Below are 23,528 nucleotides of genomic sequence, written 5' to 3'. Positions count from 1 at the left end.
AAAGCTTGCAAGCGGCCATCTAAGATGCATCAATTGGTCCCAACCACCTGGAGTAAAGGAGAATGAAGAACACCAAAGACACAAGGAAAGCATCAGCCCAAGAGACAGAAAGGGCCACATAGCCCAGAGACATCATCGTCCTGAGACCAGAAGAACTAGATGGTGTCTGGCTACCACCAATGACTGCCCTGACAGGGAACACAACAGACAGTCCCTGAGAAAAGTGGGGTGCAGAACTCAAATGCTAGTAAAAAGATCAGACTTAATGGTCTGACTGAGATTGGAGGAATCCCAGAAAGCATGGCCCCCGGACTCTCTGCCAACCCAGAACTAAAACAATTCCTAAAGCCAACTCTTCAGACAAAGATTGGACGGGACTGTGGGACATAAAATGATACTGGTGAAGAGTGTGCTTCTTAGCTCAAGTAGATACGTGAGACTAAATGGGTAGCTCCTGTCGTGAAGTGAGATGAGAAGGCAGAGAGGGTTAGGAGCTGCTTGAATGGACATGGGAAGTCAGGGGTGGAAAGGAGGAATGTGCTGTCACAGTATAGGGAGAGCAATTGAGGTCACATAACAAATTATGTATAAATTTTCGTATGAGACTAACTTGAAATGTAAACTTTCGCTTAAACTACAACAATAAAAATAATAATAATAATAGTACCTCCCTCATGGGATTGTTGTGAAAATTAAATGTGTAGATAGATTGATAGATGGATAGTAGATGGTAGGTAGGTAGGTAGATGGATAAATAGATAGATAGATAGTCAGTCTAGAACAATGACTGACATTGAGTAAGTACTCAATAAAAATTAGCTATTATCTCAGTATTAGGATTACGGAAGATTTTCAATTGTTCTTTTTGTTTATTTGTACTTTTGAAATGGTCATATTTTTTCCCTGTAGTTGGAAACTAAAGATTAAAGTCACCTAAAGTAAATACAAGGAACCCTGGTAGCACAGTGGTTAAGCTCTCGGCAGATAGCCAAAAGGTCGGTGGTTCGAACCCACCAGCTGTGGCAATCAGCTTTCGTAAAGATTATACAACCTTGGAAACACTATGGAGCAGTTCTACTCTGTCCTACAGGGTCACTATCAACTCGATGGTTATGAGTTTGGTTTTCTGGTTTAAAGTAAATATGGAACATTGGTGGCACAATGGTTAAGCACTAGGCTGCTAACCGAAAGGTTGGCGGTTCAAACCTACCCACTAGCTCTGCAAGAGAAATACCTGACGAGCTGCTCCCATAAAGATTATAGCCTAGAAAACCCTATGGGGCAGTTCTACTCTGTCACATGGGGTCGCTATGAGTTGGAATCGACTTGACGGCACCCAACAACAAACAACAAAGTAAATACTTAAAGAAGTCCAATTTTCATGTCCTCTGTAGCCCCGGAGAAGTTGTTGAGAACTCCTGCCAGTTTATAAGACACGCTTAAAGCCAATCCATGCACATGATAGACACTCTTAAGCCCTCAAGTTGGCTTTGGCACCAGAAGCTCTTGAGCTGGTCAGAGTGGCCATGAACTGGAGAAAAGATTGAGGACTGGCCAGGGGCTCACTCTGGCTAACACTTAGAGCTTGGAGGAGAGGTTCCAGCAGGAAACCATTGGTGGCTACATTGGACACCCACAGTTGGACGGGGCCAAAGCAGTGTCTGTATCATAAATTCAGATGTTCATGCATATAAAAGGCAGCACTGAAAAGGTGTTATTTCCACAAGCAGAAAAAAATAGAAGTTATTTTAAACACCTATTTTAAAATCCAGATAACCACATATGCATGCAGTCCCCAAAGGTCTCCCTGTTGGGCTGAAGGAGAGAGTGGCTGGCTGTGTTTCCCGGGGGCCTAAAGCCACAAGGAAGCAAGTGAGTTAGAGGCTCCATTCCTAGCCCTGTGAATGAGGCTCTGCCAACATGGTTCAGGCTGACTCACCACCCCAAACACCCTCACTCTGTTCGAGAGCCTGGCAAACTCCTCCTCATCCGTGAAGTCTCAGCTTAGACATCACCTCCTGATTCCCCCTTCCTCTACACTCTCAGGGGGCATGGTCCACCCCCACCTAGAACATTCTATTCCTTTGCATTGTGATTATTTACTGGCCTGACTCTCTCCCCTCTAGACTCTGAGCTCCTAGAAAGAAGGGTCCTATCTCTTCACCCTGAGGGCAGGGTCTGGTGCGTAGGACATTCCCAGCAAATTCTCACTGACCACTGATGTGCGAGCTTCAGAACAGGACAGAGCAGGGGCATTGGAGGAGCCCGTCGGCATCGGGGAGCTGGGGCTAGCTCTGCCCCACAGTCAGGCCGTGTGAGCAACAGCGGGTCGCTGAACTTCCATGGGCTTCAGTTTTCTCCTCTATAAAATGTAGGAGGGGTAGAAGATCCCCTCTGAAAGTCTCTGTCCTCTTCACTGGGGCCTCGTTTCCAGCCATTCTCTCCCTCCCATTCCTTCCTGTGATGATTTTTTGCAGTGCTGGGTGGGAGCCGCTGGGTGGGTGGGGAGCCGCTGTGGAGAAGTTCAGAAGAGAATTCTGCAGGGCCGCCCGGCTCTCCCCACCCTGAAGCCCTGTGGGCCTGGGACCACCTGCACAAGGCTCTGAGGAGCAATGCCTCCCAAGCAGCGGCCCCAGCAGATACAGCACAGGCCCCCCTGGACAGTGTGGGAAGCTGGTGAAAGGTAGCTGTCAGGGAGGGCAAGAATGTCCGGGAAGGGAGGCACCCACAGCAGGCTTCAGCTGCAGTCCAGGTCATGAGCTGTCTCCAGGGGTCTAGATGAGCCTGTCCAGAGTCTAGAGGGGATCCTGGCACTGAGTGGCTCCCAAGTCCTTCCTAACTCTGAGAGGCCAGAATCTTGAGTCTGTGCATCTGAGTCAGAAGAAAGGGAAACATCCAGAGCTTAACAACAGGAGCAACAACAATGCTACTTGCCGTCATTTAGCAAGCATTTGCTCTATGCCCAACGCAAAGTCCTTTATGCCCATTTCTTCAATTAATCAGTTTGGCTACCTTATGAGGTGGGAATTCCTGTTATTCCCATTTTATAGATAAGGAAGTTGAGGCAGAGAGTTTAAGGAATCTGCTTAAGCTTGCATAGCTGACAGAATGGCAGTGTCAGTTTTCGACCACAGAGACAGTGAGTCCCCAGACACCAAGCTCATGGTAAGGGTGGGTGCTGTGCAGAAGATGGGGGAAGCAATGAAACGGGGAGAGAAGTATCCATAGCAGAAGAGAGGCCACCAAAAGCTAATCTCCTGTTGCCCCTATGGAGGAGGACTAGCTCCAGACCCATCCTTCTGTCTTTCATTTTGAAGGTAAACACTACTAATCCTGAAAGGACCTGAAGAGACCATTTAGTCCACCCATTTCACAGAGGAAGAAGTTGAGGATAGGAGAGGAACTGAGATCTGCCCCAGGTCTCGTTGCTATTGGGTGGCAAAGCCAGAACTGAGCTCAAATTTATAGTCCCATGTACTATGTGACCCAGGGAGCGATATTTTAGCTAGTCTATGGTATCATCCACTAGAATCAGGGAGTACATTCCGGCTGCTGGTCTATTTGGCAGAACCCGCACGCTGGGTGGTTTTTGCATCAACTGTCCCGGCTGCTTTCAGTGTGCATTTGCTTTTGCAGCATGCAGTCCTCTGGCAGACCTGTAATCCACTGCAGGTCAGTACAATCTGCATGTGTCCCTAATATGTTAGTCACAGTCCCTTTCTTATCCTGTCCTTTCCTCGAAAGCACCCTGGGCCCTGGGCCCAACACAGAATTGCCAAGTCCGGGTGCACATCTGGAGCTGTGTGATAACCACTGTGGAGTGCAGCAGGCAGGGGCCATATGAAATTATAACCTGGTTACCCGATAAAGTAACCAGGAGCAGAAACAGTGATTGTGCTGAAGACAGTCACAAACCTATTGCTCCCTGCTTCCCCAGGCTCTGGGCAGCCTTCAGCCCAGCCTGGCTGTCCCATTTGGAGTAGCAAAAAGGAAAAGCCAATGCATTTGCTCCAGACTGGGTGTCTTGATAAACACTCCACCTGCCCCTGCCCACATCTGCATGCTCCCATCCACTTGCCAAGCTGCTGCTTCTTCTTGTGGGTGCCATCTTTTCCAATGACCAGCCCCCAGCCTCTACAGAGCATAAAATAAAGCTGGCTGCAGCTATACTTGCTATTAAACCACCCAAGAAGATTAAACACCCGCTAGAAGACAGCTTGTCTCTAAGGAAGCCTAGGGAACAGGTCCCAGCTGGGAGCAGGGGTGAGGGGCAGGACCTGCTCCGAGACTGGGCCCTCTGAAGGCTGGGGCCCTGTTTGCTATGGATGAGGCCTGCATCTGAAACATGAGCTGCTGTGCCTGGGTTCTACAGCCCTGGGTGTGGACAGCCCCCAGGCCAGCTGGGATGTAGCTCTTGGCTTCAGAGGCTTGTCTCGTTGCCAAGTTGGCAGAGCTTTCCCAAAGCAACGGGTGTGGGCTCAGTACTCACTTAAGACACATCATCATCTCAACATTTTTCAAGGTGGGAGGTTTTGTGGGTTGGCGGGGGGTGCCAGGCTGGGAGGCAATTAGTTGGCCAGAAGGCAGGAAATGACATCATACTGGCAGGGAGAAGGCCAGGTGGGGGAAGCCCTAAACAGATCTTGCCACGTCCTCCACCAGTTGACAACACTCCAGTCCAAGTTCTCCTTCAGTCTACACTGGGTCATCCTGAATCTACCCAGAGAGAGCACATTATCTTACCAGGCCCTGTCTAACTCGATGTCCCTACACCTGATACTTTAGTGCTGCCCCCACCCACACTCCCAGCCTCAGGGAGGTTCTCTGAGCTTTCTGGGGTCCTGAGAAGGCTGGGCAGCCCTGCACTCTCTGCCTGTGTCACTCCATCACGTGCTTATCCATTGCACAGACACAGAGGAAGCTGAGAGCTGTGCCCTGTGAACATCACAGCAAAAGTGACATCAAAATGGGAGAGTGAAGTCAGTGGGTGGGAGACACCAGGAGCCAGGCAGGAATGATGAGGAGGCACTCAGCTAGCAGAGCACCAGAGAAAGCCAGCATTCCAAGGGCTCCCAGAGAGCATCTGGTGCAATCTTCTCCAGTCAAGATGAGGAAACTGAGGCCCAGAGCAGACAGGCAACTTACCCAACAACACACAATTACCAACGGACAAGATTAGAACCCGGGCCTCTGCCCTCCAGCAGAGTTCTTTCCACCCATCTCTCTGCTGGTCTTCATAAATGAGTGTGTCACACAACCCCCCCACCACCACCAAACACACAAGCCCTATTTCTTACCAATGTTCACCCAGGTCCCTAAGTCCCCAGGGCCAAGTCAGAAGGTGCAAGTAAAAAAGCAATCGCCAGGCGGTAGGAGGAGACCACAGCCCTGGCCTTCAGAGAAACCTGAGCTTGGTTGGAGAGACCAGATAGACACATACTAAGTAGTTAGATCCCAAGGAGGTAACTAGATATGATGTTTCTCAGCCATTTATTCATCTCAAAACATTTGAGGGCTACAACCCATCTCATCAGCAACAGGGGGGCATTCTGGCTGTGACTCGACCCAGCTTGTCTGAATCTCAAGGAGCCAAGTGACAAGTTCCCCTGCCTGCCTATGAGATTCCTTACCCATCTCCCGACTGCAGTCAGGAGTGGCAGTACCCCACTGAGAATCTGGGGGTGTCTTATTGAGAATCCAGGGAGGGAGGTACCCCACTGAGAATCTAAGGGGAAGGATGTCCTGTTGAGAATCCAGGGAGGGGGTGCCCCATTAAGAATCCAGGGGTGGGTGCCCTGTTGAGAATCCCCACACTACAGAGTGTGGCACAAACTTTAATTTCTCCCAGAGTTTGGAGGGGGAGAGAGGAGATCCATGGCAGAGGGAGGAGGTGATGCCTTCCAGAGAGGCTGGGGCTTAAATCCAGTGGGGTTTGGGTGGAATGGAGAAAACAGAAGTAGAGAAGGGAAGAGAGCTGGAGGGGGAGAAACGTGCTGGCCCTGACCTCTGCTTTGACCCTGGCACATGCTTTAATGGAAGGTCCACAGTTTTCTATCTCATTGACTGGAGACGAAGCTCTGGGAGCAGGAGAGCCCACCCAGGCAGCCATCAGGCTGGTGACCCCTGGGCTTGGGGAGAGCAGCTCTTCTGGGTCCTTGTTAGGCTTGATGGGTTGGGGCCCAGGCCCCAGAAACTGCTGTCAGTGGAGTGGCTTCCACTTCACAGTCTGGGAGCAGATTGGGAGGGGGCGTCACATCCTGTCTCTCAGGCCTCAGTTCTACTTTCCGTGGGTCCCTTGAAACCTCCTTGTGGCTTATTAGAACAGGAGAGAACAGTCTTCAGAGACACCATCTGCCAGACACTGGAGCCAACACAACCTGAGCAAACAGGTTGAGAAATGGTTGCTGCTAGCACCAGACCCAGACATGGAGGAGGCTGGTGGAGAGGTGGTCTTTGCCTGCTCGCCTCGTCCCTTATTGTATGTGCAAGAACCAGCTGCCATTGAGTTGATTCTGACACATGGTAACCCCATGTGTGTCAGAGTATAACTATGCTCCATAGGGTTTTCAATGGCTGATTTTCTTGGAAGTAGATCACCAGGCCTTTCTTCCGAGGTGCCTCTGGGCGAACTTGAATCTCTAGCCTTTAGGTTAGTAGCTGAGCACACTAACCATTTGTACCACTCAGGGACTTCATGTGCAAAATGGGGATGATAATAATAGTGCTATAGGTTTTTAACAAGATGCTAATTATAAAGTGTGTACACATGAAGTCACTAAGGCTACAGAAGTTCTTTGTCCAAGGTCATGAAGCTAATAGGTTGGGATTTGAACCTGGGACTCCATGACTTGAGACTTGGAGCTCTTAACCATAATGCCCCACAAGCATCCTTGTTGGTACCCTGTATTATGGGACTCTGTCCTCTCTTGGACTGTTAGCACCTTGAGGGCAGGGACCATGCCTTCATCCCCAGACCCAGCATCTAACGGCAGCTCAGGAGGGCATCACCGCCTGGGAGACTATGCTTAGCTTCAGGCTAGGGGCTACCATCAGTGTGCCTGTATATGCAGTGTAATGGATTGAATTTTGTCCCACTAAAATATATATTAAAGTCCTAACCACCATACTGGAGCCCTGGTGGCACAGTGGTTAAGAGCTACAGCTACTAATCAAAAGGTTGGCAATTTGAATCTACCAACCGCTCCTTGGAAACCCTATGGGACAGCTCTGCTCTGTCCTATAGGGTTGCTATGAGTTGAATTCAACTCGACGGCAACAGTTTTAACCCTGTACTGAGGTCTCTACGTGGCACAAGCAGTTTTTGATCAGCTGCTAACCTGAAAGATTCAAACCCACCCAGCCGCGCCGTGGAAGAAAGCCCTGGCAATATGGTCACATAAAGATTGTTGTTGTTGCTGTTGCCATTGAATCGACTCCAACTCCTGGTGACCCCACGTGTGCAGAGTAGAACTGCTCCATAGGGTTTTCAAGGCTGTGACCTTTCGGAAGCTGATCGCCAGGCCTGTCTTCCAAAGTACCTCTGGGTAGGTTCGAACTGCCAACTTTTGTGGCTAGTAGTAGAGCACTTAACCATTTGCACCACCCAGGGAATCCCTGTAAAGATTACAGCCAAGAAAATCCTATGAAGCTCACTTCTACTCTGTAACACATAGGGTTGCCTGTGAATTGATCCCGTTTGGAAATAAAGTTTTTCTTTTGTTATGTTCATGAGGCCTTACCAGAGTAAAGTAAGTCCCAATCCTAATCCCTTCTAAATGGTGTTTTATAAAGGAGTGTACAGACACAGAGAGACACACAGGGAGAAGACAGATGCCATGTGACAATGGAAGCCGATGCTTCTACAAGTTCAAGAACACCGCAGGTTGCTGGCAGCTACTAGAAGCTGAAAAAAAACAAAGATCGACATTCCCATAGAGCTGTCACCCAGAAGTCAGACTCCTAGCCTTCTGAGCTGTGAGAAAATAAATACTAGTTCTTTAAAGCCACCCACTGGTAGTATTTTTTGTTACATCAGAGCTGGATAACTAAGACATGCAGTCAGTCTGCCCTCTTTGGGTTCTGGATTGTAAAGAGGTGAGCTATTCCAGACAGGATGGGAGAAATTCTGCAGGAAGCCAGTCAGGCCTCCACGGCAATGGAGGGGATGCCAAGAGGCAGATGGCAGGTGGGAAAATGCGCTACAGTTCTGCAGCGATTCGCTAGCCAAGGCAGTCTTCCCAGGGATGGTGGATGCAGATACGCTGAAAAAGTGGCTGCCAACCGTCCACAGGCCCCTAGAGGTGCCAGGACCCCCAATACCTGCTTTAGAGGGAGAAGAGCATAGAGGTGTCTGCCGACTCCCTGCTCAGCCTGCAGAGATGCCTGAGATGTCTCTCTCATCAGGAGGGGTGATGTCTGCCTGGACCATGGCACCGAGATGTGGCTGAGCCCGCCAAGACTGGGACCCACCCCTGCTGATTCGTGTGGGGATGACTCGAGATGTCAGGAGAATCCGAGAGATTCTCCAGCAGCCTTGAAGTCCTGAGCAAGAACTGAGGACTTGGGGTGGAGATGACATATTCATACCTTCTTCCAGATGAACTTGAACCCTTTGAATGCAAAGTCATGTGTGCTGTAACTGTTAAAAATAACTAAGGAAAATTTTGTTGTTGCCAGTTGCCATCCAGTCAGCTCCGACTCATGGCAACCTTACGTACAACGGAACAGAACATTCCCCAGTTCTGCAGCATCTTCATGATCATTGGTATATTTGAGTCCATTGTTGTTGTGTAGTACCTTACCAGCCTAGGTGCTCATCTTCCAGTACTGTATTGGACAATATTCTGTAGTGATCCATAAGGGTTTAATTGGCTAAGTTTTAGAAGTAGACTGCCAAGCCTTTCTTCCTAGTCTGTTTTGATGTGGAAGTTCAGCTGAAACCTGTTCACTATGGTGACCCTGCTGGTATTTGAAATACTGGTGGCATAGCTTTCAGCATCATAGCAACACACAAGCCACCACAGTACAACACACTGGCAGACAGGTGGTAGAATGAAAATTTAGGATGTATTAAAAGAAGTAAGGTGATTGAAGACCCATAACAAGTGAAGAGATCGAATCAGTGATCAAAAACCTCCCAACAAAAAAAAAAGTCCTGGACAAGATGCCCTCACTGGGGAATTCTATCAAACCTTTAGAGAAGAATTGACACCAATGGTGTTCAAACTCTTCCAAAAGATAGAGAAGGAAAGAATACACCCTAATTCATTCTGTGAAGCAAACGTAACTCTGATACCAAAACCAGACAAAGACACTGCAAGAAAACTACAGGCCATTATCTCTTACAAATATAGATGCAAAAATCCTCAATAGAATACTAGCGAACAGAATCCAACAGCATATTAAAAGAGTCATACACAGTGACCAAGTGGGATTTATTCCAGGAATGCAGGGATGGTTCAACATTAGAAAATCAATCAATGTAATACACCACGTCAATACCAAGAAAAAACAAAACAAAACAAACCCATTGCCATCAAGTCGATTCCAACTCATAGTGACCACATCAATAGAACAGAGGAAAAAAAATCACGTGATCATCTCTATGGATGCAGAAAAGGTATTTGATTAAATCCAACACGCTTTCTTGACTGCTGTTTCCATGGGTCTTGATTGTGGATCCAAGTAAAATCCTTGACAACTTCAAGCTTTTCTCCATTTATCATAATGTTGCTTATTGGTCCAGTTGCGAGGATTTTTGTTTTCTTTATGTCGAGGTGTAACCCATACTGAAGGCTGTGGTCTTTGATCTTCATCAATAAGTGCTTCAAGTCCTCTTCACTTGCAGCCAGCAAGGTTGTGTCATCTGTATAATGCAAGTTGTTAACGAGTCTTCCTCCAATCCTGATGCTGCGTTTTTTTTTTATGTAGTCCAGCTTTTCGGGTTATTTGTTCAGCATACAGATTGAATAAGTATGGTGAAAGGATACAACCCTGACGCACAACTTTCCTGACTTTAAACCACGCAGTATCCACTTGTTCTGTTCAAATGACTGCCTCTTGATCTATGTACAGTTTCCTCAGGAGCACAGTTAAGTGTTCTGGAATTCCCATTCTTCACAATGTTATCCATTATTTGTTATGATCCACACAGTCGAATGCCTTTGCATAGTCAATAAAACGCAGGTAAGCATCTTTCTGGTATTCTCTGCTTTCAGCCGGGAGCTATCTGACATCAGCAATGATATCCCTGGTTCCATGTCCTCTTCTGAATCCAGCTTGAATTTCTGGCAGTTCCCTGTTGATGTACTGCTGCAGCTGCTTTTGAATGATCTTCAGCAAAATTTTACTTGCATGTGATATTAATGATATTGTTCGATAATTTCTGCATTTGGTGGGATCACCTTTCTTGGGAACAGGTATAAATATGGATCTCTTCCAGTTGGTTGGCTAAGTATCTGTCTTCCAAATTTCTTGGCATAGATGAGTGAGTACTTCTAGGGCTGCATCCATTTGTTGAAACATCTCAGTTGGATTCCGTCAGTTCCTGGAGACTTGTTTTTCACCAATGCCCTTAGTGCAGCTTGGACTTCTTCCTTCAGTACCATCGGTTCCTGCTCATATGCTACCTCCTGAAATGGTTGAACATCGACAAATTCTTTTTGGTATAGTGACTGTGTATTCCTTCCATTTTCTTTTGATGCTTCCTGCATCGTTTAATATTTTCCCCATAGAATCCTTCAGTATTGCAACTCGAGGCTTGAATTTTTTCTTCGGTTCTTGCAGCTTGAGAAATGCTGAGTGTATTCTTTCCTTTTGATTTTCCATCTCCAGGTCTTTGCATGTCATTATTATACTTTACTTTGTCTTCTCGAGCTGCCCTTTGAAATCTTCTGTTCAACTCTTTTACTTCTTCATATCTTCCTTTTGCTTTAGGGTCATGGATTCATGGGACATCCCAGTTAATCAGCCTAATAACTTGTTTAGTGCTTCTGTTCTGCCTTCTAGTTCATTATGTAGTGCCTGGGGTCTTAAAAGTTTGCAAGCAACTATCCAAGGTACAATTGTTCTCTATTTGCCTGGAGCAACAGAGGAAGATAGAGAGTCAGGAACAGAAGGAGGATATGGAATGTGAGGCTAATTGCCTCCATGAACAACTGCCTCCTTTGCCATGAGACCAAAAGAACTGGATGGTGCCTGGCTACCATTACTGATCATTTGGATCAAGGATTCTATAGAAGAATCCTTATCAAAAGGAGGGAAACACAGAACAGAATTTCAAATTCTCATGGACTCCAGACTTCCTGGATCCATGAAGATTAGATGAAATTCTGAAACTATTTCCCTGAGATAATCTTTAAACCTTAAACCAAAAATATCCCCTGAAGTCTTCTTAAAACTAACGAATAGGTCAGCTTAACTAGTAAAACATGTCTGCCTTGAGCATTATGCTATTTTAAGAACTATCTATATGGGATCAAAGTGACAATAGCAACTGGAAAGATTAGACAGGTACGGTAGGGGTCAGTAAATTTATGTTAATGGGAGAAGAACAACTCAGAAAAGGAAAGTGAGAATGGTTTCACAACTCGAAGAATGTAATCAATGTCACTAAATGGTATATGTAGAAACTGTTGAACTGGTGTATGTTTTGCTGTGTATATTCTCAACAACAACAAAATAAATAAAACTTTAACAAAAGAAATAGGATGATTGAGACAGGGAGGCCCCCTACACTCTGCTCTGATTGGCCCCCATCTGGAACACAGGACTCTAGCCTAGCAGCCGCATTGATGAGAAGCACTGACAAAGCAGAGCCTACACGGCGAGAGAGGCCAGAGAAGAGCCCAGGAAGGAAGGGTGCCAAAAGAGAGGCCAAGGAACCTGGGGCTGCAGCCCCAAAAGGAGAGAAGGCTCTCTTCAACAGCTAAGGGAGTGGTATGTAGATATGTGATGTGTCAGAGGAGGACCCGAACAAATAAGCAGAAGCCATGGGAGATAGCATGGAGTTTAACTTAAGGATCTTTCTGACAGCCAGGGCTGCTTTGCAGTAGAATGTGCTGTGCTGGGAGGTTGGGAACTGTCTACCACACAAGAAATGCTGGATTCAAACCAAGGTGTAGAAGCAACTGGTGGAGATGCTGTGGTTGGCGTTCCTGCTTCAGGAGGAGGTTGGCCCAGCTGACCTCCATGGCCCCTTAGGACTCTCAGGCTGATTGCTTATGTGGCAGGCTAATTGCCCTTGGTCTTGTCTTACCCAAGAGGATGACAACTCAAGTTATCCAGATGTCTATGCAGGGTATTGGGGGAATTCTGCAGCATCTCACTGTGACTGTCAACTGGGCCAAGTGCTCATGAAACTGAGGTGTGAACTGAGTGGCACCCACTGATACTATAAAAGCCCTGATACCCCAGTGCCTGAAATTCCACTGGTAAGAATTCATGTGTGCAGGTTTTGTGGCCCTTAGGGGGCCCAGATCTCCAGTGAAATAATAGATACCTTGGCAGGAGGCAGACCTTGGACCTATTAGTCACTGACGCCTCTGGGGTTAGGTTCATCAGTTCAGTTACCATCAGCCAGGATGGGCCTTTCAGAAAAGGAAATTAGCTAAATAGGAGGCTACTTGGAGGAAACAAGAAGAGAGACAACTGGATAAGGAAGAAAGATGTGAAGTGGGCTGGAAGGGGGGATAAGGACTGTGCCTGGGCTTGGGCCTCACTTGCTAGGTACCCAGACTCACCAAGTGCCAAAAGACTCCTCATGTAATCAGGGTGATAAGCAAAGATGGCAGCCACTCCCTTCCAGTCCTTTCTCACCTCCCACCCACCAAGATGGGCTTCAACTGCACACAGAGAAGCAACCAAAGGGAGAAATTCAGTTGCTCATCCCTCGATGATCCTAGTGTAAATTCATTTCCACAAAAACACAAGATGCTAGAGATCCTGGGTGAACTTCGTTAGCAACTGGCTGGGCAACCCTGTTCTGATTGAGCCAATCAGAAGTCATATTCCATTCTTGATAATAACCCAAGGCGTTCAAGACATAGCAATGGATGGATACTGGAAAATTAATGAGGTTTTGCTCTCAGTCCCTAACATCTTCCAGGAAATACAGTCAAGTTGCCCAAAACAGATAAAGAATAGCTGGGCAGCATGAGGTGGCAGAAACCACACTTGACTAAGAATAATGAGACCCAAATTCTAGTCAAAGTTCCATCAGCAACTGGCCATTTGACTTTGGATCTCAGTTTCCTCATCTATGTAATCAACACCTACTCTCCCTCCCTCCCAAAGATATTGTAAGGATGAAGTGAAATAGAGACTCATGAAGAGAGCTCAAATATCATTACCAGCCTTTTCCCCCTCCCTCCTGGCCTCCACTTTCTCTTCCTCTCAGACCAGGGGCTGCTAATATTTCCCAGAGTGCATATGCACACTGCTGGAGGTAGGTGGGATGCTAGCAGTGGTATATAATTGTCATTTTATCTAATAGTTGGGTATTTATTTTAATATATATTAGTGCATACCTTATATTTACAGCAAATGATAACAGTTTTTATTTGTGATAGTGATATAAAGTTTCTTTTTAAAATAAATTTACAATAGGAAGCACAGTTACAGAGACTTCCTAGACATATCCAAACAGCTCAAGGGATCGGTTTACTGGGTTAAAAGGCTTAGAACCATAGTCTTGAGGGACAACTCAGTCAACTGGCATAACATAGCTCATAACATAATGTTCTACATCCTAGTTTGGTGAGTAGCGTCTGAGGTCTTAAAAGCTTGTGAGCAGCCATCTAAGATACAACTATTGGTCTCTACTCGTCTGGAGTAAAAGAGAATGAAGGAAAACAAAGACTCAAAGAAGAAACTAGTCTATAGACTAATAACCCACACAAACTATGGCCTCTTCTTGCCTGAGACCAGAAGAACTAGATGGTGCCTGGATACCACTACTGACCATTCTGACCAGGGACACATAGAAGGTCCTGGACAGAATGGGAGAAAAACGTAGACCAAAATTCAAATTCCTAAAAAAGGCCAGACTTACTGGACCAATAGAGATTAAAGGAACCCCCGAGATTATCACCCTAAGATATCCTTTGAACTTAGAACTGAAAACATTCCTGGAGGCCACCTTTCAGTCAAATAATAGATTGGCTTATAAAATAAACAGTATCATCCAGAGCAATGTGCTTCCTTAAACAACCAACTCTATGAGACCAAATGGTCAACGTTTACCCAAAAGCAAAGATGAGAAGGCAAGGAGGGGCAAGGAAGCTAGATCTATGGAAACAGATCAAACAGAATGGAAACAAGAACGCTGACACATTGTGAAAATTGTAATCAATATCACGGAAAATTTTGTGTAAAAAATGTCAAGTGGGAAACTAATCTGCTGTGTAATTTTCACCTAAAACACAATAAACTACTTTTTTAAAAAATAAACTTACAAATTTATATAAATTTTAAAAAGTAAGTTTAAAGAAGTAAAAAATAATGCAAGTGGTATTTGAACAGAGCAAAAATCTTGAAGGTGGAATGCACATGACAGGTTTAGGGACCCCCCCAGATGAGTTGAGGGGACACAACAACCTGCCTCCTCAGGCCCAAGCAACAGATCCCCAAGGCCTGATGATCAGGTATAAGAAAACCAAAAGGCAAAGTCATTTGGTTGGTCCTGCTGCCTGGTTTCCTTGAAGTCCAGATGCAGCGATTTTACCTACCAATTGAGAACCACTTAGAACTTGAGTTTGGTCCTAGGATCCATCCACAAAACTGTGAGGTTGGTCAACTTCTACCGCCTTCTTTGGGAACCTCCTGTGTCTCTGTTTTTGCTGATGCCCGCCACCCCCTTACAGGGTTCCATTAGGGAAGAAGGCAGCCCTGACAAGGCTATCATCCCAAGGTGTTAGGAATATGTTGGGTGCCTCTCCGCAAAGTATGTTTAAAGAGAGACCTGGAAAGGAAAGAGTAATCATGGTGAGCCGTCAGGCCCTGGGCCTTGCGGTGAGGGAGACATTCTCTCCAGGGCAGCTGCCTCAGCACTCCACAACTCACTTGCACCCACAAGTAGGGTAAGCTCCCTTCATGCTCATGCCTTTAGGCATGATATGTGAGATCCCCTTCAGAAGAACCACCTGGAAACCTGATCAAGGTCCAGGTCCCCCTTCACCCCCGCCCCCACTCCTGCCACTATCTGCTCATCCCTTTGGTCAAAGGGTCAGTCGGTCAGCCTGGAACACCTACCTTGCCTGAGGAGCAGGTGTGAAGGAAGGTTCCAGCTAATTATCAGCCAGGCACTGCCTCAGGCTTTCAGCAGACGGCCCTTACGACTGGTGGGAGAGGAACAAGTCTCCCTAACAATCCACCGTACCTTGTGGGTTGGGAGGAGGTGGAATTACACTGAGAATGTTCTCTTTCTCTCTCTCTTCTATTATCATCCATACCCCATGGTTTGGAATAGGTTATCTATCAAACTACATGTATGAAGAGATAATTATCTTCCCTATTTTTATTTATCAAAAACCTCCAATAGCCAGACACCAAATTGGTATAATTCTAGGTGAAAAGCAAACTTAACCTTTTGTTTACCAGTGCAATCATTTGAATATTTTAATATTCCTTTGTTTCATTCCTTCTTCCTGAACCCAACCTGGAAGTCCGTGATCTAGAAATACAAAAATCTAAAGCCCTCCAGTCCATGAGGGGCTGGGGGTACAGGAAGCCTGATTCAGCCGGTGTCTTTGTCTTCCCTTTAAGAGTCAAGAAAGCACTGCTCTGGATGATCCTTATGGAAAGTTGGAGAACCACTGTGTTCCATTAATTCATTCTCAATGGTGACTTTTCAAAAGCTCTTCTCCTAACAGTGGAACCCTAGATTTTTTTGCGACCAAAACAGAAAGTACAATGAGGAACCAAAAAGACACTTTTCTGGAGGAAATACCCAGAAAAGGGAGGCTAAGGGAACAAAACAGAAAGTTAGCAAGTTTGACAATTTGCTAAGGATTGATCTTAGGAAAGGATCAAGATTTAAAGATGCTTAGTGTCTGTGGGAGAATCCATGAAATTCACCCCAATTGAAAAGACAGGTAAAGGGCATAGACTGATAATTCACAAAAGAAATACAAATGACCAGTATATATTTGGAAAATATTCAACCTCACCAGTAATCAAAGACAGAATGTTGAAATCCCCTTTTTATTATCCAATTGGCAAATCAAACCATGCTACCAAGTGCTGGCAAGAGTGAGGGAAGTTGGTGCTCGTGCATAGCTGGTGGGAATGGGCACTGATACACTCTTTCTAGGGCAATTTGGAAGGAGCCCTGGTGGTGCAATGGTTAAACAGCTCAGCTGCTAACCAAACGTTTGGAGGTTCGAACCCACCCAGCAGCTCCACAGGAGAACAGACCTGGCGATCTGCTCCCATAAAGATTTCAGCCTAGAAAACCCTATGAGGCAGTTCTACTCTGTCCCATAGGGTAGCTATGAGTCGAAATCGACTCGATGACACCTAACAACAACAGGGCAATTTGGAAATGCTCATTAAAAGCCTTAACCATGTGCCTTCTCTTGGCTTAGAAATTTCACTTAGGAATTTATCCTAAGAAAAGAATTATAAATTTGTGCAAAAATTTAGGTACAGTCTACTGTTTCATGAGAAACTATTTGTTCTGTAAGCCTTCACTGAAATACAATAATAAAAAAAAAGTAGTCAAAAAAAAAATTTAGATACAGTAATATTCTCCATGTTGTTGTTGTTGTTGTGTGCCATTGAGTCAATTCCGACTCGTAGCGACCCTATAGGACAGAGTAGGACTACCCCGTAGGGTTTCCGAAGCTGTAATCTTTATGGAAGCAGACTGCCACATCTTTCTGCCATGGAGCAGCTGGTGGGTTCAAACGGTTGACCTTCCAGTTAGAAGCCAAGTGCTTAAACACTGCACCACCAGGGCTCCTTATATTCTCCACAGTATTGTTTATAACAGCACAAAAATGTCTAAGGGGGAACATGATATAAATGTTCAACAATAAGGGATTCAGAATAAGTAGTGGTAGCTTCATACAACAGAACACTATGTAGCCATTACAAGTGGAGATGTTGAGCAGTATTTAATGACATAAACTAAACATGCCATAAAGCAAGGTATGTTGTATCGGTGCATTCTTTCAAACTATATATGCATAGAAAAGACTAGAAAAAAATGCACAGAAATGGCACCAGTGATGTTTTCCAGGTGATGGAATTACAGGTGTTCTTTTTCATATTTACATACCTCAATTTTCTAAAATGTTTTGCAATGATTAAATTGGCTTTTATAATAAGAGAAAATATCAATAACATTTCTTTGAAAAAAAGACGTATCAGTGAAGTTGCAAGTCATTATGATGGGAACCGTGGAGGAATGAGTCAAGTGTTCATGGTTGACTGAGAGGTGGAAAAATTAGAGGTAGACAGAGAACTGAAGCCCATTGGACTAGAGGATACATTCATTCTAGCCTAGCTGGGTGTCAGGAGAGGGTGAACTTGGAGACTGTGTGAGTACATGTTGGGAGGTAGAGTCCGTGTGTGGTAGCCTTCTGTTGTTCTATTGAGTGGCCTTGGGAAAGTCGCTTCTCTTTTCCAGGCTACCATGTTCTTTCTACCTCTGATGGTCCAAGATTCTCTGATGGTAGGGTATTATGACATTGGTACCCACACATAGGAGTCCGTGGGTGCAAACAGTTAATGAGCTTGGCTTCTAACCAAAAGGTTGGACGTTTGAGTCCACTCAGAAGTGCCTCGGAAGAAAGCCTTGATGATCTACTTCTGAAAAATCAGTCATGGAAAACTTTATGGAGCACAGTTCTACTCTGACATACACGGGGTTGCCATGAGTCAGAACAACTCAACAGCAATTGGTACCTGCACATAATGTTCCCCTTTTTGGAAAGGCAAGTATGTTCATTCATGGGATGGAGTGAGGGTTTGGGGGGACAAAAGTGTGATAAAATAGGATATGGGATACAGTGTGTGTTTCTATATGCCTTGCCTCTCCCCCTCCTCATTATTCATGTAGAGCTAAACTGGCCAGAGATGTCACTTGAAATAAGTTGTTTCTCTCCTAAAATGAGGAAGAGGCAGAGGCAGAGCAGCATGATGGAACCCTGGAAGCTGAGAGCTTGTCCCATCCACCATGCCCTGGGTGTGACCCAGGGGAGTCACACACTGTCCTTGGACATCATAAGAAACACAGGGAACAAGAAGACAGGGGAGCTGCCTTTAAACTCAGAGAGGACTCTTGCCATTCACCCATCAAGAAGAACGGTTGAGAACACAAGATGTACACAGGGCTTCACTCATCTTCCCATCATGCACCCAGGTCCTCTTGGGTCTCCCACTTCCTTGAACCCCCACAGCACAAAAGCTTGCCCATGGGAAGTCCACAAAGAGGAGATTGGGCCTCACCTGGGCTCACCTGAAGGAGTAGAGAGGAGGTAGAAATGGCTCAAAGGAAGACCTGGGTGAACCCAGCCTGGGCAGGGAGGGATGGAAAGCAGACCACCATTCAGGCTGGCCCAGGCACTGACCTCTGGGCATGTCCATGGGGTTGAAGCTTGCTAGCAGGTCACGGCACCATTGTCGGTCGCCCTCCACCTTGCTCAGCCAGTTGTTGCAATTGAAGTAGTAACGGAGGTGAGGCCGCTTCATGTCGGTCACAATCACATGGTCCAGGTACCAGCTGGCGTTCAAGCCTGTGTTGTCATGCTCGATCCTGGGGCAGAAGCAGACAACTGCACTGTCATTGGCAGAACTGAGAAGACATCCTCTTCTATACTGGAGTATCCAATGCTTACTCCAAAAGAGGCTCTATCATTTTGTTGTTGCTGTTGTTACTTTACCTTTCAGAACCTAAGTTTCCTCATCTATGAAATGGGGATACCTTGCAAGGTGGATGTACATATTAACAAATGCTACATTGTTGCATTGCCTGCAAGGAAACATTGCCTTCCATAGTGAAGAACATCTAGATGGCCAAGGCTTGCAGGGAAACCATTTTGATCTTCCCGTTATAGGTTCTACCTGCCCCCTCCATACACACACACCCTGGTAGGGGCCAGATTCTCACCTAATTTTGTAGACGAGGCCCACGTTGTTGGTTCTCACCCGGAACACATCGACATTGGCTTTCTCAAAAGCAGATTCGCTCCTGCAATGAGCACATGCACAGTTAGCACAGATCAGCACTTGGCTCCCAGGCCGGGGAGGAGAGCTAAGCGCTGACAGCCCCTTCTTCCTCCATCGTCCACTCCTGGGAAGCACCCAAGCAACCAGATCCCAACTGAGATTCCTTTCCGCTGGGGTTTGGAGAGGAGGAAGGCAAGGTCAGTTACTAATCTTTCCTCGCTTTCACATCCAAGCTTTCATCTGATCCTTGCTGCATGTCTCTAAGGCAAGCACCGCAGGCATTATTAGCCCCATTTTATAAATAAGTCAGTAGCTAGAACCTGGCTCTCCAAAGTCACGATCCAATGCCTGATGGTTGCTCTGAGTTGGGAAAGTGGAGGAGGAAGGAAGGCGTGGTAAATGCTTCAGTGCTCTTGGGTCTGTGGGCCCCCTTACCTCTCCTCCCCACTTGCCTGGGTCTTTCCAGGAAGAGTTGCAATGGCAGCCCCAAGTGGATGCAAACCTGGGGTGGTGGCCTATGGTCCTGCCATTCCAACAAAAAAGGAAACACTCATTCCCAAGCCAACAACTGGGAAGGTGGGGGCAGTGAGGGAAATGCACAGCTGGCATCCTGCAAACGGTGTGAACAGAAGAAAGTACACCTGAGACGTTCAGCAATGAGGTGCCCAGGCACGTCCAGACACAGGAGCCTCCTAAGCAGCTTCAACCCAGGAGGGCTGAAGCAGCCTTGCCACAGCATCCTCCAGGATTGGAAGCCTGACTCTCACGTTGATACCTTCTCTGTCCTCTGTGCAGCAAGGCAGGACCCCAGCCACTCGAGCCTGGCAGCAAGCAGCTCCTCCTGTCTCAGCAGTGAAGCCCTGTGGACCTGAGAGCTATAGCCCTCACTCGGAACAGCTGGGGCTCTCAGGACCAGCACAAAGTCCATTGGAAAAGAAAACATATATGTTATGGATTGAATTGTGTCCCCCCAAAATGTATGTCAACTTGCTAGGCCATGATTCCCAGTATTGTGTGATTGTCTACCATTTTGTCATCTAATGTGATTTTCCTATGTGTTGTAAATCCTACATCTATGATGTTAATGAGGCAGGATTACAGGCAGTTATGTTAATGAGGTGGGATTCAATCTACAAGATTAGGTTGAATCTTGAGTCAATTTCTTTTGAGATATAAAAGAGAGAAGGAAGCAGAGAGATAAGGGGACCTCATTAACACCAAGCAAGAAGTGCTGAGAGCACATGTCATTTGGACCCAGGGTCCCTGCACTGAGAAGTTCCTAGACCAGGGGAAGATTGATGACCAGGACCTTCCACCAGAGCCAACAGAGAGTGAAAGCCTTCCCCTGGAGCTGGCACCCTGAGTTTGAACTTCTAGCCTCCAAAACTGTGAGAGAATAAATCTCTGTTTGTTAAAGCCATCCGCTTGGTATTTCTGTTATAGCAGAACTAGATAAATAAGACATCTATTCATTGACCATCAATGTGTTTCAAAATAAAGGGGAGGGAAGGGTCTTCTTCCCAGGGCCCAAGGCTCAGACTCTTTCACTAACTGAAGACTTTCAAGGTTCTACAGAACCCAGAAGCATGATTCTGCAAAAGGACCCATTTCAGCAAACAATCTGCCTGGGGAGGTTTCCTTTAGGCAGACACTTCACAAGACATGGGTTCTATGGCCCTTCTAGAGCAGTACAGAGCTCAGGAAATGAGGTTAAAATGTACACTGAGGCAGTGGGGAAAACAGGCCCTACAGTGGCAGTTTAGGGCAGAAAGAAGCGAGGAGGAGAGAATGCTAGAAACTTCTGGGTCTAGTCTGAGTGAAAGGGACAGACTGCTGGGTTTACTGCTTGAACCTGAGGCTCATGTTTCAGCCCTGGAGGAAGGGAGGGGCTGAGAGAGGGCACTGGGCACAGACAGTCTTTACTCCACCTTTTGCTTAATAAAGATGGAGAACTTCCTCTGTTAGCTCTGGAGGAAGAGAAAGGAAAATAAGCCTTCTCCATGAGGAATCAGTAAATCCTCCTTCCTGGGAAAATAAACTTACTGGACCCAGATCTCCCCCTTCCCAAGCCTCCTTCCCGGTAGTCAGTTGGACAGAAATACTTCCTATGGTCGATAGAGTCCAGATAATGTTTTTTGGGTGGTGAAAATGGTTAACGCACTTGAGTGCTAACTGAAACCTCCATCCACAAGTGCCTGGGAAGAAAGGCCTGATGATCTACTTCTGAAAAATCAGTCATTGAAAACCCGATGGAGCACAGTTCTCCTCTGACATACATAGGGTCACCATGAGTCAAAATCGACTTGCCTGCAACTGGTAGGAGAGAGGCAGGAAGAGAGATGACGGTCCCCTGAGAAGGTGACTCATGATTGGTTGGAGGTTGCTAAGATGCAAGGGCCATCTTTAAAATAAACCCAACCAGCAACCATGGGGATCTGGCTGATGTTGGAATTCTTGACCTCACTTCTGAGTGTGAATAACAACACACCTAGGGTTTGGGTTCAGAGCACAACAATTAAATGACTTGGAAAACATGTGAACATTGATTCTGCATATCAGGGCTGTGTGAACAGAGAAGAAAGAAATGAATAAGGGGGATTTTCTCTTTCAATATACAAGACAAGGCAACTGAGTTTTGGAATAAACATACAAGAGTCTCCACATAAAATAAATACCCTAAGAAACAGTCACCTTGGAGGCAGAGCCAAGATGGCGGAGTAGTCAGACACTTCCGGTGGACCCTCTTACAACAAAGACCAAAAAAAACAAGTGATTTGATTATATATGGCAATCTGGGAGCCCTGAACATCAAAGGCAGAGTTGAGGAACCAGACTGAGTGGTGGGGGAGGGAGAGACAGTTCAGAAGCAGTGAGGAGTTGCCAGACCTGACTTGGCGAGAGCCTGAGCCCTGCAGGCCTGATCAGCTCAGGGGGGAGCAGTGAGGCAGGCAAGCAGCAGTCCTTGGGAGGCACTTTTTCTGCACCGGGAGAGACCCAGTGCCAGAGAGTCCACACGGCCACCAAGAACCAGTGAGAAGCAGCCCTCACTGGCAAAAGATAAGTACTTGCGTACAGCTTACCACACAGATTGAAAGCACCCCACTTAGGGAAAAACTTCTCTCCCATTTACTTCCCCACTCCCTGCTCTGCAATGGGTCCCAGACCAGCTTCAGCAACTGCCAACTCCCCTGGGCTGGAAGTAGGATCTGTCACATGCCCAGAGCGATTCACCCTGCCTCGGACAGTAAATGAATTAACAAACAGGGGAAAAAAGAAACTGCTGGCTCCCCTAAGCCAGGAACCCAGGGTAGGCACAGCTCCTTTGCCTAGGCACAGGCATAAGGGACCCAAGGACTTTGAGTGCCTTTCCCCCTGCATAGACTTGTGTGGGCCCAACTCTACAGAGTAGGCCCTCATTACCACAGTACAACAGGGTATATACCGGAAGTCTAACTTCAACTGTTTCAGCTGTGAAGTGGCTGGTTCTTGACATTTGACACTGCTCTGCCCATTAAGGAGGATCTTCACCTACCCACATCAGGGGCCTGAGGACTGGTGGCTCCACCCTCGCCACCTAGCCACCTGCAATAAGGGCCCATGAATAAGATGTGTCCCCCAGTCCTTACAGCCAACAGCATTAGGTGCTCATAGTTCGGCTGCAAAACCCACCCACCTACGTGCTCTAGGGAACAGAGACATGCCTTCCTCCTGGACACTCGAGGGCAGCTGTCAGCCCTCTGCCTTGCTCAGAGTGTGTCCCCCTCCTGCAGCCAGAAGCCTATGCCTACACCAATCACCCATGCCTGTCTAGGACTGTAAGTGAGAGCCTACACGACACACTTGGTGACTATCTACCTGGGCACCTGAGCTGAATCCATACAGAAGGAGTGAACAGACTCCTGAGCTCGCATACCTAGTAACAGATCTAACCACCTGGTGACAGGACGGTAGAGCTTCAAAGGTGCCAATAATCAAATTAGCTCATATGAGCAGCCTATTTGGGCATATCAAAACAAAACAAGAAGCTAGGACACAGTAAGCAAACATAAAATAAATAAATATAGTAACTTATTGATGGCTCAGAGACAACAGTCAATATCAAATCACATAAAGAGGCAATCCATGATGGCTTCCGCAAGCTCCCAAAATAAAGAATCTAGAAATTTTCCAGAAGATGAAAATTTCTTGGAATTACCAGAGACAGTATACAAAAGATTAATATACAGACCTCTTCAAGAAATTGGGAAGGAAATCAAGCAAAACACAGAACATGCAATAGAGGAAATTAAAAAGATTAGAGAAGAGCATAATGACAAATTTAACAGGCTGCAAGAATCCATAAAGAGACAGCAATCAGA

The 23,528-nt window shown here is 46.4% G+C and overlaps 1 protein-coding gene across 1 annotated transcript in view; it reads right to left on the bottom strand.

Moving 5' to 3' along the window:
• The window catches only part of LOXHD1 (lipoxygenase homology PLAT domains 1), a 167,540-nt gene that overhangs the window by 129,351 nt on the left and 14,661 nt on the right, over positions 1–23,528 (bottom strand). Inside the window, exons 3-4 of the mRNA XM_004380881.1 lie at positions 19,112–19,192; positions 18,573–18,757 (exon numbers count right to left, since the gene is read on the bottom strand). Of these exons, the coding sequence (XP_004380938.1) occupies positions 18,573–18,757; positions 19,112–19,192 (266 nt within the window). The remainder of the gene's footprint in view (positions 1–18,572; positions 18,758–19,111; positions 19,193–23,528) is intronic.

The sequence above is a fragment of the Trichechus manatus genome, unplaced genomic scaffold (genome assembly GCF_000243295.1).
Source record: "Trichechus manatus latirostris isolate Lorelei unplaced genomic scaffold, TriManLat1.0 scaffold00078, whole genome shotgun sequence".
Classification (NCBI taxonomy): Eukaryota; Metazoa; Chordata; class Mammalia; order Sirenia; family Trichechidae; genus Trichechus; species Trichechus manatus.
This window is presented reverse-complemented; position numbering and strand designations above follow the sequence as displayed.